We start from the raw sequence: 15327 nt of genomic DNA, 5'->3' as shown, positions 1-15327 counted from the left end.
GTAATATAAATAAATGTATTGATATATATATATGAATGAAATAAGTGTTTGGTAATTAAATTAATTATAAAATAATATTTTGGTAATTAAGTAACTAAATTTCCTTTACAAATTTTTCTATAAGCGGTAATTAGAAGCAAATTTTTAAGATGCCGGTTAGTTTTACTTCATTTAAAACCATCTCTAGACTATCATCTCTAGATGGAGGCACGAGAGAAAAGAAAAACGTGAAATTATTTAACCCAAAAATCTAGCTCCCGGGAATGGAACATATGTGAACGCCTATATTAATTATTGTGAATTTATTGTAGATTAGTGCTAGTAAAATAAAGATTAGGGATAGATAGTAGGGCTCTTAAAAATATTCGAATAATTCGGTTAATCGAATATTCCATTATTCAATTTTAGATTTTTGTTCGTTTATTAATCGAATTTTCCTTTTCGTATAATTTATTTATTTAGTTTATTTAAATAATCGTAACTAAGCGTTTTTCGGTAGCTCTATTTTCCAGTATTTAATTGTATTACAAAAGTTTTAAATTTTGATTGCTATATTTTTCGTACGAAATTCCCCTAAAAAATTTGTTTTCTGCAAAATTTTGTCTACATTCCTTTGGGGAGCAAAAAGTTACGTTACGGCGGTTTCACACAGAAACTTAACCCTGGACGGTCATCCTTATTTTTTGTACATTAACGTCATCCTTCGTCATTAGCTGTGTTTTTTTATTCTTCTATATACGTTTACGCTTAAACTTTATATGGACTGCCAAGCGACAAACTTTAAATACACCTCTGAAATTACTGCGCATAAAATTTGTCCTACTAAATTTCAATACGCATTATACTCAGACGTAACTGAAATATGTGTCTCTGTTTCACCCTCTCCACTAATTCTATGTATTCTATGTGTATCCACAATTCATCGAAACTGATTCAGCTATATGTTATACCCTATGGCCATCAGAGGGTTATGTATCCGCTTTTCGGTACACCCTGTGATGTAGCTGTAGTTATTTAAACACTGCCGCTAGATGGGCCTCCTAAGCATTATCTAAGCGAAGATAGGCGTTTTTTTTTCACGCGCAAACGAAACGTATACGCGTGTAAAAAAAAACACGGCTATTATGACGACGACTTATTTTAAATCCATTTTCAGAAGGGTGTGAGTAGAAATAATGAACGCGTTTTATTGCTATTTGTTATGTATTTCGTTATTGATAAATAAAAGTCAAAAAGAAAAAGGAAGACTCATATCTTTTAACTTAAAATTAATAATTCACAATCTCCTATCAATTGGCTCCACTTTTAAGGCATTGCCTTTTAAAAAATAAAAAATCACAATTTGTGGCAGAAATTCTCATACAAGTCTTTAAGTTTCTTAAAACTAAATAATTAAACCTAAATAGGAAAAGCAGCTTTTTAAGTTCTAACCTCAGATAATACAGGAGGCACAAACATCAACTTTATGTTCTCCACATAGCTGTTTATGGAACTTTGCGCATACCATCTTCGTCATTCTTCGTTTGGAAGAAGGATACATGGCACAAATCTTCCGTTTTTTAGTTTCTGTTGCCGGTATCATATTTTCAGATCCATTTGTAGCACGATCATTAAGTCTGTCATCTAAATGACTATTTATAAGGCTAGTGAAAAGCTTTTTCATAAAATCTACCCGTTTTAAGGGCTTTTGTCCGACTTTAAATATATTTTAGGTGTAAATAATATACGAATTTATAAAATAAATGTTCAACATGCCAAAAATTGGCACAATGTCCACCTATTCGTTTTTCTTGAACAACTCATTGCGCTGTACATCTGATCCAGACTGTCCACTCCCCCTTTGGTTTCGTTGTGAAACTCAACCATGGTTGGCTTATTTGAAACGGGATTAATAGTACCTTTTTAATTGCAAGATGACAGAAGATGGACTATTTTGCTAGGTTTTGGTTTATAGGATAATAAAGTTAAATTTTTATCGTAGAAACACATCGTCGTTCCGCATTTACGTCGCTTTTTGTTTTTTAATTTAGAAGGTATTTCCGCTTTGTTTGAACTGAGTGTGCCAACTATTGTTGAATTGTACGGGTGATTTCCTAACGACTGAGCCAAATGTATGGATGTAAACAAGTTGTCCATCGTAATACCTCTATTCGAGCCATATACTGACTTTGTTAGCCCTTTAACGTAGAACTCATAAAGCAAACGTCATCCTTCGTCAATTTGACTACGCCATAAAACAAAACCGAAAAAAAACTACTTACGATTTGCGTGCTCCTCTGTATGCGTGCATTCAAAGAGAGTAAACAACCGACTAGCGCTGTACGAAAGCGGAGATCAACACGAACAATAAAAACATATTTTCAGTGAAAATAAGATCGTGCGTAGTTGTTTTGACAAAGGACGACCATCTAGGGTTAATGGAATCACAATTTCGTATAATGAAATAATTAATTTTTCTTTTCACACAGAGCCTTTTTCTTCATCAACGAAAATTTGTCATCAGCCCAAAAGAAATGTATGAATGGATAGCAGCCCGTTCCTCTTTAACTTTAATGACAATCAAAATAAAATGCACCTCGCCCGATATGTGCCTGTTTAAAAAAGGCCATATTATCTTTTGCTGCAAATGCTGCAAAAATAAAAACTTGCATTTTTCTGATAATTTCCTATTTTCCGTAAAATATTGAAAAAATTTATTTTTCATTGTGACAATAGAATCCGAAACACCATGCAAAACAGTCTAGATATTTCACTTCATTAGGCGTTCAATAATACTATTTTCAAACGGAAAAATAAATTGAGGCAATTTCGATTTTAATTGAGTGGTGTTCGTACAACTCAATTTAGCTTACACAATAGTAATTTGATAGCTGGTTGGTTCATCTCTACAGTAACAACATACCTTTGTTCAGACTGTCAAAATATGCGTGTTGGTATTAGGTGAATGGAATGGAATGAAAACATAAAACACTGAAATTTTTGTGTGTTGTAAGAAAATGTGTTCAGTGCTTTGGTTTCCTTTTGAGTTTGCCATCTTCTTTGGACAATCCCTGCTCCAGTGAAATGAAAGAAATAAAATCAGCTGATGAGCCAACCATATATTTGAGCCATGCGTAACTGACGTTTAAATCTACTCAATAAACACACTCTACAATGTTGCATTTGCAGTACGAAACAATTGCGCATTTTTATACTCAGTTGAGCAGAGCTCACAGAGTATATTAAGTTTGATTGGATAACGGTTGGTTGTACATATATAAAGGAATCGAGATAGATATAGACTTCCATATATCAAAATAATCAGGATCGAAAAAAAATTTGATTGAGCCATGTCCGTCCGTCCGTCCGTCCGTCCGTTAACACGATAACTTGAGTAAATTTTGAGGTATCTTGATGAAATTTGGTATGTAGGTTCCTGAGCACTCATCTCAGATCGCTATTTAAAATGAACGATATCGGACTATAACCACGCCCACTTTTTCGATATCGAAAATTTCGAAAAACCGAAAAAGTGCAATAATTCATTACAAAAGACCGATAAAGTGACGAAACTTGGTAGATGAGTTGAACTTATGACGCAAAATATAAAATTAGTAAAATTTTGGACAATGGGCGTGGCACCGCCCACTTTTTAAAGAAGGTAATTTAAAATTTTGCAAGCTGTAATTTGGCAGTCGTTGAAGATATCATGATGAAATTTGGCAGGAACGTTACCCTTATTACTGCATGTACGCTTAATAAAAACCAGCAAAATCGGAGAAGGACCACGCCCACTTTTAAAAAAAAATTTTTATAAAGAAAAATTTTAACAAAAAATTTAATATCTTTACAGTATATAAGTAAATTATGTCAAGATTCAACTCCAGTAATGATAAGGTGCAACAAAATACAAAAATAAAAGAAAATTTAAAAATGGGCGTGGCTCCGCCCTTTTTCATTTAATTTGTCTAGGATACTTTTAATGCCATAAATCGAACAAAAATTAACCAATCCTTTTGAAATTTGGTAGGGGCATAGATTTTATGGCGCTAACTGTTTTCTGTGAAAATGGGCGAAATCGGTTGATGCCACGCCCAGTTTTTATACACAGTCGTCCGTCTGTCCTTCCTCATGGCCGTTAACACGATAACTTGAGCAAAAATCGATATATCTTTACTAAACTTAGTTCACGTACTTATCTGAACCCACTTTACCTTGGTATGAAAAATGAACGAAATCCGACTATGACCACGCCCACTTTTTCGGTATCGAAAATTGCGAAAAATGAAAAAAATGCCATAATTCTATACCAAATACGAAAAAAGGGATGAAACATGGTAAGGTAATTGGATTGTTTTATTGACGCGAAATATAACTTTAGAAAAAACTTTATAAAATGGTTGTGACACCTACCATATTAAGTAGAAGAAAATGAAAAAGTTCTGCAGGGCGAAATAAAACACCCTTAAAATCTTGCCAGGTATTACATATATAAATAAATTAGCGGTATCCAACCGATAATGTTCTGGGTCACCCTAGTCCACATTTTGGTCGATATCTGGAAAACGCCTTCACATATACAACTACCACCACTCCCTTTTAAAACTCTCATTAATACCTTTAATTTGATACCCAAATCGTACAAACCCATTCTAGAGTCACCCCTGGTCCACCTTTATGGCGATATCTCGAAAAGGCGTCCACCTATAGAACTAAGCCCCACTCCCTTTTAAAATACTCATTAACACCTTTCTTTTGATACCCATATTGTACAAACAAATTCTAGGGTCACCCCTGGTCCACCTTTATGGCGATATCTCGAAACGGCGTCCACCTATGGAACTAAGGAATACTCCCTTTTAAAATACTCATTATCACCTTTCTTTTGATGCCCATATTGTACAAACAAATTCTAGGGTCACCCCTGGTCCACCTTTATGGCGATATCTCGAAAATGCGACCACCTATACAACAACCACCACTCCCTTTTAAAACCCTCATTAATACCTTTAATTTGATACCCATATCGTACAAACACATTCTAGAGTCACCCCTGGTCCACCTTTGTGGCGATATTCCGAAAAGGTGTCCACCTATAGAACTAAGCCCCACACCCTTTTAAAATACTCATTAACACCTTTCTTTTGATACCCATATTGTATAAACAAATTCTAGGGTCACCCCTGGTCCACCTTTATGGCGATATCTCGAAACGGCGTCCACCTATGGAACTAAGGATTACTCCCTTTTAAAATACTCATTAACACCTTTCTTTTGATACCCATACCGTACAAACAAATTCTAGGGTCACCCCTGGTCCACCTTTATGGCGATATCTCGAAACGGCGTCCACCTATGGAACTAAGGATTACTCCCTTTTAAAATACTCATTAATACCTTTAATTTGATATCCATATCGTACAAACGCATTCTAGAGTCACCCCTGGTCCACATTTATGGCGATATTTCGAAAAGGCGACCACCTATAGAACTAAGGCCCACTCCCTTTTAAAATACTCATTAACACCATTCGTTTGATGCCCATATTGTACAAACAAATTCTAGGGTCACCCCTGGTCCACCTTTATGGCGATATCTCGAAACGGCGTCCACCTATGGAACTAAGGATTACTCCCTTTTAAAATACTCATTAACACCTTTCATTTGATACCCATATCGTACAAACGCATTCTAGAGTCACCCCTGGTCCACCTTTATGACGATATCTCGAAACGGCGTCCACCTATAGAACTAAGGCCCACTCCCTTTTAAAATACTCATTAACACCTTTCGTTTGATGCCCATATTGTGCAAACGCATTCTATAGTCACCCCTGGTCCATCTTTACGGCGATATCTCGAAAAGGCGTCCATCTATAGAACTTAGGTCCACGCCCTTTTAAAATACTCATTAATACCTTTCATTTGATACCCATATCGTACAAACGCATTCTAGGGTCAACCCTGATCCACCTTTATGGCTATATCCCTAAATGGCGTCCACCTATAGAACTATGGCTCACTCCCTCATAAAATACTATTTAATGCCTTTCATTTGATACACATGTCATACAAACACATTCCAGGGTTTCCCTCGGTTCATTTTCCTACATGGTTATTTTCCCTTATGTTGTCACCATAGCTCTCAACTGAGTATGTAATGTTCGGTTACACCCGAACTTAACCTTCCTTACTTGTTTTTAATTGGCAATTTATTATTACGATTTATTATATGATGATGATGATGATAAATTGTAATAATAAATTGCCCAAATGGTATAAATCGTCAATTTGGTGTTTGCTTGTAGATAGTGTACAGCAATAATGAGATAATTAAAAATTTGTGAATTGTATGGAAGATAGAATTCAATAAGGGCATTAATCTTTTTGGCTAAACAATGCTAGTAGCGGCTTATATAGTTATAATATTTCTAAATTTATAGCAAAATCTACTCCGATCGTAATAGAAACCAAAGGCAGTTCTCTATGATAGACAAACCGCTAAAATATGCATGCCAAACCTGTCAGAATAAGGGAAAACGTAACGAGATGAGAAACCCTGAATATTCTCTTCATCATGTGAAGTCTTCATTAAAAAAATTACGTGTACGCCATGCATGTACAAAATATTTCCAATTATCGATTAAACTGGTGGTTGTCACCCTGTTTTCGTAAAAACGAAAATTTCAAAAAAAAGCTATCGAAGAACCTCATGAATATGAAATGGTATATTAACTTTGGTCCGATGTTTGTAACGTTGAGAAATATAGAAGATAGACTCACCATTAAGTATACCGAATTGATCATCGCGACGAACTGAGGTGATATAGCCATGTCCGTCTGTCCGTCCGTCGGTCCGTCCGTCTGTTCGTCCCTCTGTCTGTTTGAACGCAAACTAGTCCCTCAAATTTTGAGATATCTCAAAGAAATTTGGCACAAGGATGTATTTTTGTATAATATTAGACATTTGTCGGATCCGGTAGGATCGGACCACTATAACATTTATCTCCCATACAACCGATCGTTCAGATAAGACGATTTTGGCCATTCCTGCCGAAATTTAGAAAGTGTAAACGTGAAATTCGGTGATATATATTTTAATATATCATAGAAGATATCCTGAAAAAATTATTTCGATCGGAGCTATATATAGTATATATCCAATACAACCGATCGTTCAGATAGAAAGATTTTTAGCGATTTCGCCCTTAATTTTCAATATAAAAACGTTAAACTTGGTGATATTTATTATAATATATCATAGAAGAGTTTATGAAAAAATCATTTCCATCGGAGCTATATATAATATATATCCCATACAACCGATCGTTCAGATAAGGGGGTTTTTTGCCATTTTTTATTTTGTATTTATCTTAAAAATCGTTTAGGTATGTACATCTATTCACTATATATTTCTTATCTTATACATCCGATTATTTGTAGATTACGAACGGGATAAGATTATTGTTCAGCCCCATTCATGAAAGGTATGAAGTCTTCGGCACAGCCGAAGACAGTCCCTTCCTTACTTGTTTTTTATTTGTTTTAGGTTCAAGGAGGAAATGCTTTACCCGTATATTTGAAACCTCACAGCGAAATTTTGCGTGTGTAATTACTCCCCACTAAAACCTAACCGCCCACGGCCCTAGCGGTTCCGCGTACCTGGGTGCGCATATTGAATTACTTCGAATACGGGCCGCGCTATATGGTATCTCTGTCTACTCTTATGTATATGGGATAGGCCACCATCTTCTCGTTTCGTGAGAACTATACATCTCACATATCTGCTGACCTCATCACATCCGTCGCTTCGGCAGATCATGTTATTGATGATACTCTCCGTCGATAGGTCGCCAAATATCTCTTCTACCCTTTGATGTTGGATGAAATGCTCGCATTCGAAAGTGTTGCGTACATCTAATATGATGCAGAACAGGAAGCTTGGGTTCTATGAAGATGTTTACCGAAGTAACCATGTCCGACTTCAGTTCAGCAATTAGGTATTTTTCTTGCGCTCTTGTTGTTCTGCATAGACTTTTCTCGCGCTTGTTTTGCAACGGTATTTGCACTCGCCTCTGATTCGCGTTTGTAGATTGCTTTTCTTTTCTAAGCGAGATGATGTATTTGCATGATTCCCGCAGGGGACAAGACAGCTTCTGTATGCTTAGTGAGAATGTAATCGTAACGCCCCTATACGTGGGACCGAGGTGTGGGAGGTTCGGTGCTACCGGCTTTCATTGCTACACCGAATAAAAATATAGAACCCGAGGCTTGTGAGAGTATTAAGCGTCGTCCTTTCGCAGGCTTCTTACATGTGCCCCGAAAGGTTGGTCTTACTGACTAGCTTCACCCGGGAATATTACGTTGGAGAGCGTGCTTCTATTTGCTGATCGCCAACCGTCATGTTAATGATAGTGGAGATCAGCCTCGCTGTAAGTATGATAATCTGCGTTTTTACTGTTGATAGCTAAAACCCGTGATCTGGGTTAAAAATTGAACTTACCATGAAAGAAGACAACGAGAAGTTGTGGCGTCTGTTGGCACATGTAAATACGAGCCTCTGAAGGATTTCGTCCACTTGGGAGCAGCAATAACAGCGAAAATCAAACTTAGAATAACTTTTACCAACCGCTACTTGTTTTAGTCAGCCTGCAAACCGCTTATCGTAAATAGCTTGATGTATGGCCCGGTATTGAGATCACCCTTGAAGTATTAATAAAAGTTAAGGTTCTTACCGTGATGCTGACGGAGGGTATCGAAGGAGGTATAAATGTGGGCTTCATGACCTTTGTGGAGCTATTAATATAGTGCAGCGAATTAAAGTGTAAAGCGTTCATTGGCTAGATCTTGTTATGCTGGTGGACGAAGGCGCGATGGCCCAGAAAGCATTTAAATCGTCACTCATATTTGGAAGCAGGGGGAGATGGAGGCCCGCACTGGGGTAGGAGAGGCAGGTTGAGACAGACTTGAAGGCCCTTGGTGCACTCAATTGGAGTCAGTAATAGCGAAACTGGCATATCTGGCATGAATTGATATAAATGGCCAATATCGCATAGTAGTCGCCAATTATTGACAATGATGCTGAATGTTGAAAACAAATATGGCAGAGAACGCTTTGTAGATAACCAACTACGTATGCACTGTGGCGTATATTTGCAAGCTTGATACCTCACTATACTGCCCAACAACAAAAATCTAAGTGAACTAAATAGCACGATAGCTAAAATGAGACAGAGAAGACCGAGTAGTAAACCAGCAACTACTTGGGAAGGATGTTTGAGAAAAGTCTAGACCCTGGGAGAAATAATGACGAAACAACTGAGTGGTGTATTTATTCGATAGTTCAGTGAGCACACCGATGACAGATATATCAGGAATTCATTGAAGAACGTCACAATGTAATAACTTAGTGACAGCACGTTTTACATAAGATACTTTCTTAGGCTGTACTTTACCAAGTTTACACATGTCTGTCTACAATAAATCCGCAATAGTTAATCTAGTTGCACCATTTGTCCCAAGCCTATAAACTGGATTATTAGCTGTCAAATTTTCAGGTTACTCTTTTATTTCGTGTTTCTATTTTGAGATGACACGCTAAAGATGGTTATATGTAAGTCTACACCATTTCCAATTCTAAATGTGAAACCGTCATATTGAAATGAGAATAGTTCAAGTTAAAATGCAAAAGCGTCATTTGTATTTGAAAAGTTATTTGGAAATGAGAAAGTGTCAGATGTAAACACGAAGGCGTCAAATGGAAATGAGAATAGTCAGGTGTAAATGAGAAAGCATTATCTGAGTATGCGACAGCGTCACTTGTACTTGAAAGGGGCTCATACATCCACTCACTCGGTGCGATTTGAGTGACTGGAGTGTTGTCGATCGACCGGAAACGGGGTTGGTTTGGCGATAATTGTCATATCGATATGCCGCTTTCGCATTTACAATTGACAAATCTCATATCCATATGACGCATTTGCTTATTAAATTGACTATTCTCATTTATATCTGACTATTCATTTGACGTTATCTCTCTTATAAGTTACTGTTCTTATATCAAAGTAACTATTTCGTATTAACAATTTACTATTCTCATTTTCATGTGACGCTTTCGCATTTATATCCAACACGTTCACATTTACAACTCGAAATGGTGTAATTAGTATGAGAAATCTGTTAACGATTAGATGTTAAGTACAAAAATGAAGATAGTCTCGTTATATGTAGGTCTTGTTCAAACAAATTCTAAAACAGGACGTGTTCGTACTTTAAGTTGGGGTTGGGAAAGTAGTGTTTTTAATGCAGTACAGTATCTAAGTGGTGGATCTTGAAGGGACGTCAAGAGCATCATAGAGAGCTTAAGAAATTGTCTAGTTTTCTTGACCACTAATCAAGGCGAATTCAGTACCGGGAGGTGTTGTCCCATCAGCTGATTTCTTCTTCTTAGTAATTTCCATACATACATCGACTTAGTACATTAAGGTGCCAGTGGGTCAAAATCAATTTGAGTTGAATTTGCTTTATCATCACCTTATATGGCTTCGCCTTGACTCAAACTAAATAAACATAAATGTAAGGCGCGTAAACCTACGAAGAGATCTAAGGCAGAGTTTCTCTTCCAATTTGCGTCGTGCTCCTCTTGAGTTTCCCTACAAATTGACCGGACGAGACCTACATGTTTTATGCCGACTCCGAACGGCATCTGCAAGGCAGATGAAATTTCACTGAGAGCTTTTCGTGGCAGAAATACACACGGAGCGCTTGCCAAACACTGCAGAGAGGCGAACCCGCTTAGAAAAATTTTCTTCTAATTGAAAAATCTTATTTCTAAAATTTTGATGTTGCTTTGCCTGGGGTGTGAACGTAGGGCGTACGTATGTGGTAGGCGGAGCACACTACAATCACACCACGGTGGACTCAAAATAAGAAAAGAAAATACGAAGCAACCATACCTATATTTATTATGACATGATGTTTTACCGTAAACTGTATTGCATTGATTATCTAACTATAATTATTAAATGATAGACCGATTGCAAATTTAGGTCGTCTTAGCTCACGCTCTTTGTCTCCATATATAGCTGGATAGCTTGTCTTTAAGCACGTCAATAATAAATCAAACTTATAGAAACGTGAAGGCCATTGACATGTGCATGGCGCCGCACAATCTTTACAACCATTTTTAGAATAATCGTAACATGGGTCCGGTTTACGATGGGGTTTGAGTAATGAAAATACCGACGGTTTCTTAAGATGCCTTTCTTCAGTCCAATAACATGAACATGGTGGCATACAATTACAAGGATTTACATGTTTTACAATGTGTTCTTCTTGCGATCGCTTTGATATGCATTTGTAGAGACGATAACGGCTCACACCACCAAAAAGCTCGGTTTGTTCGTATTCGCGTGCCAACCAACGTTCAAGTAGCTCCCAATGCGAATAATTCGGAGTCTTTTTACGTAACAATTGCATACGACGCCAGAGATCGGAACGTCTTATCTCCTCATATTTACGCCCACTCTTCACCTCAAACAATTGGTACAACTCATAATAATATTCAGGTGGCAGCGATATCTGGCGTATATACTTGGTCATCTCAAAAAAGAATAAACGTCGTATAGCATAAGCGATATGTTTGATATGATCGAAATTTTTTATATTCATTGCGCAAAGGGATTGAGCATCGAGTAGTAAAAGTTTTTGTCCTGTTATCAGGTTAACACGAAATGTGTTCTGAAAATATTTGAAATAAGTTTAAAATAAATCAAAGAAAGTGATTATTTGAAAATAGATTCTCACCATATATTGGGGATAGCCATATTTGCGTATCCATTTGCAAACTTGCACATTTGTCCATTTGTAAACATCTGGCAAGGGCATTGCATCAACTATTTTGATGCATAGATTGAGTAAGGTATCCGGTGATGCCCGAAATACAATCGGCAATGCGTTTCTATCGAATCCTGGTTCTTGTCGAAGATTTGGACGCCCATCAAATTTATAATGTTGTATTGGCGTATATTTGGAAGCATAAACTTTTTTAGGCTTAACGAACTTTTCGTCAGCCCCCACAAATTGTTCGCGCATGACTTAATGCAATTAAATATTTAGTGCAAATAATAATGCTATAAAATAGATTTTACTATTTATGAAAATTAAAATATTTTTTTATTGACTTATTGGAAAGTCATTGTAATTGTTCTGTTTACATTAAACATTTCAAAGGTTTTGCATTTCGTAGCATTAAATTTTCACTGGTTCCAAATGAGTCAGTACAAAGCATTTACGTTGGCATTATGAAATGGCGTGAATGACTTTACAAAATTGTCAAATATCAGGTTAGGTGGGGTCGCTGAATTAAAGCTGCGAATAGCAGGACATGGTACCATAATAGTGAATAGTGCTTGTTACTGGAATGTTCCGGAACTGCATCCGGCAAAGAACCATCAACATCGATAACAGTCCACAAGGCCTTCGGGGGTATGCTTATCGCTACAACAACAAACACTAATATAAACATCCGAGTCGATGCTTATTCTCACCATCACAAATGGTGTAGTTCAGATACCATAGCTTGAAGTGAAACACTTTTCCCTTTTATTTCAAACAAGAGCTTATGTATCCTGTCATGTCACGTCCAAACAAAAAATTTTTAAGCATTCCCAAACGGACTTACTGCTATTTGTATAGTTGCAAGCTAGATGAACTTGCGGCTTATCATTACTCCTGCCCACTGAATTCTCATATGTTTAGGGGTAATCCTACGTGGTGGACGGAAACGCTTTTAGGCTGCAGAACTTCCAGAAGACGGCACTACAATTCGGCCAAAATGAGTAAATCACCCTCGGACTGGCAGCTCTTCACGGTAGGTTCAGGTGTTTTTAAATGGGATATTAGGAAACGGAAGTCCTGGGTATCGAGTCCGTGAACTCAGAAAGATCCTATCGACGGATCTTGCTTCTTTGGGTACCTGAGAGATATAAACGGAAGCTGGCCGATGAGAGGTGAGAAACGCATTGGGTTTCTAATGAACACTCTTTTCTCAATTGTGCAGGAATGTGTTTCGCTGCAAGCGACTGTCAGCTTAAGAAGAATTGTATATATTCTCTTGGGGGATTTTAACTTGCATGGGTCATTATAATTATAATAATACGAGCCGAACCCGTGCGCATCAAATATAAATGTCGCATATCAAATATCAACAGAAATCAGCTGTTCTATCAATCAATTACCTATAAACTTACATGCGCTTACACTGCAATCTGGCGAATGGTAGCAACTGCCGGTAATGCAGTGTTAGTTCTAATCAAATATTCACAATAGTGCAATAGTACAAATAGGTTTATTTGTGTGCTCATAGTTGTTTATTTTTAAACGGTTTTATTTAGCGTGACTTGAACCACCGGACCAACAGAATTTTGTAACTGAAATTTAAATAACTTCCCGATAAACTACACGCTTGAAACTTGGAATATATTTCAGAACCCGATGACAATGCAATAATAAGAAAAAAACCTCCCATAGGTGGTGCGTGGTTCGAAATATTACTAAAAATCGTATTTGTTGTCCGATTTGGCTCATATTTGGAAGAAATATTACATACATTCCGGTAGAATTGACATCAAAATATTTTTGAATTCGAGGAGGGACAAGCATACGTGGCGCTGAGTTGAGTAAAGTCTTTGGAAGAATTATGTATTGAGAACTTAGATTGTAACAAATTGTCAGTTAAACGGTTTTAGTTAAACGGTTTTATTGAAAACAAGGTTAAGGTACTAATCATCATACTCCTCGTCAATCTAGGTCGTTGATCAGACAACTAAATAAAAACGTTGGCCGCGTGGATTTTCTAAAAATGTGAGACGTTACATAACTTTATTAAGGTTCAGTTGGTCTCACTTATGACTGTAATAGAAATTTGATGCTTTCAACCCTTTTATTTAGTTGTCTGATCAACGCCCTAGATTGAGGAGGAGTATGATGACTAGTATCTAGGACCGACCTAATTATTTTCTAGCTTTTAGTATTATGTAATGTAAATATTGTGTTCAATAAAACCTTTTAACTAAAATTTTTTTTTTATTATATTATTAACAAATTAGTTTAATAAAATATAGCCAAAACAAGCACTACGACTAATAATGCCCAAAGCTCGCTGATAGCACGAATCTCCATCTCTGCAACCAAAATTTTATTTATAGATTTGAATTCCAAATAAGAGCGAAAATGGGACCTGTACATTAAAACAGCAATTAGAAATAATATATAAGATAGAATTAACTCTTATAAGCCGAACAAGTCTCCGGGACTGGATGTAATAATTTCCACGCAACTTTCGAGATTTTTGGTGGCTCCTATCAGCTAGGGGGCTGCCATGTATGCAAACTGTATGGGTTATGTTCCCAGGTCTTGGAATGTCATCAATGTCACATTCTTTAAAAAATTTGGGAAAAGGTCGAACTAGTACCTCTCAAAAATTTATCTTTACATAAAAAACAGGATTCCTCGAGAGCGATATTCCAAATTTCCTCACCGCTAGGGCTGTCAGATAGAAGTAAGTACCTTGGGATTATCCCTGACAACCAGCCGTCATGAAAGCTTAATGTGGAGGACGGGGCTTCTATGGCGTTTTGGTTTGATGGAGAGCACTATCCACGATCAAAAGGTTGAACGCAGTGCAACGATTGACGGTGGTTGGAATAAGCGGGACCTACATAGCGTAGTTTGCAGTTAGTATCGTGGATAAAATGGCGGCAGGTCTGGCAGCGATATGGCTTCGTGACATGGGACACAAGTTTGTGAATTACGGGCACTCAGCACTCTCACTGACTTTGGCTTCATCTCTGGCAGGATAATTTGAGCCGGCTTTCGCTCGTGTTGCCACGTTTACCACTTCTATTCCCTTAAGGGATGAATATAGTGCGGAATTAATATGGGACGGGAGTTTGGTGAACCAGTTCACGAAAGGATCCTGGCTAGATTTAAGGGTTGAGGGTAGAATATTGAAAATTAAAAAAGATTTACAAACCATAAATCAAAATCAAAATAAGTGTTGATACATGGAATGGTTTTACAAGTTTGACGCCCGCTTTAAAATTAAAAAGATGTTATGAAAATGAGATTATGAGTATTCTGGGATGACATTAGGTCAACGGCCAAAAGGTAAATCGGTGTTATAATAACTTAAAGTTCAGTAAATTCTTCATATCATAGAGAGGACCTCATTTGGCCAGTTTTTTATCCGATTTTTCACTAGAATAGTGCTTAAATATAGGATCAGAAATGCCGCATTCGAAAATTTTTTATGAAGAATTTCGACTTAACTAAAATATAGTGAAAACAA

At 36.9% G+C, this 15327-nt stretch overlaps 1 protein-coding gene across 1 annotated transcript; it reads right to left on the bottom strand.

The window, feature by feature from the left end:
• Positions 1-10985: 10985 nt before the first annotated feature.
• On the bottom strand, positions 10986-12071 carry LOC137241199 (uncharacterized). The gene is made up of 2 exons (XM_067768538.1): positions 11784-12071; positions 10986-11717 (listed from the first exon to the last, which is right to left on the bottom strand). Exons 1-2 carry the CDS (start codon positions 12069-12071, stop codon positions 10986-10988), a joined length of 1020 nt encoding a protein of 339 aa, XP_067624639.1.
• Between the last annotated feature and the right edge of the window lie 3256 nt (positions 12072-15327).

The sequence above is a fragment of the Eurosta solidaginis genome, chromosome 1 (assembly GCF_040869045.1).
Source record: "Eurosta solidaginis isolate ZX-2024a chromosome 1, ASM4086904v1, whole genome shotgun sequence".
NCBI classification, from domain to species: Eukaryota; Metazoa; Arthropoda; class Insecta; order Diptera; family Tephritidae; genus Eurosta; species Eurosta solidaginis.
This window is presented reverse-complemented; position numbering and strand designations above follow the sequence as displayed.

Coding starts and splice junctions, on each gene's coding strand:
- LOC137241199 (XM_067768538.1), bottom strand. CDS start 12,071: ATGCGCGAACAATTTGTGGGGGCTGACGAAAAGTTCGTTAAGCCTAAA. Junction 11,718..11,783: donor ATGGCTATCCCCAATATATG/GTGAGAATCTAT, acceptor AAATATTTTCAG/AACACATTTCGTGTTAACCT.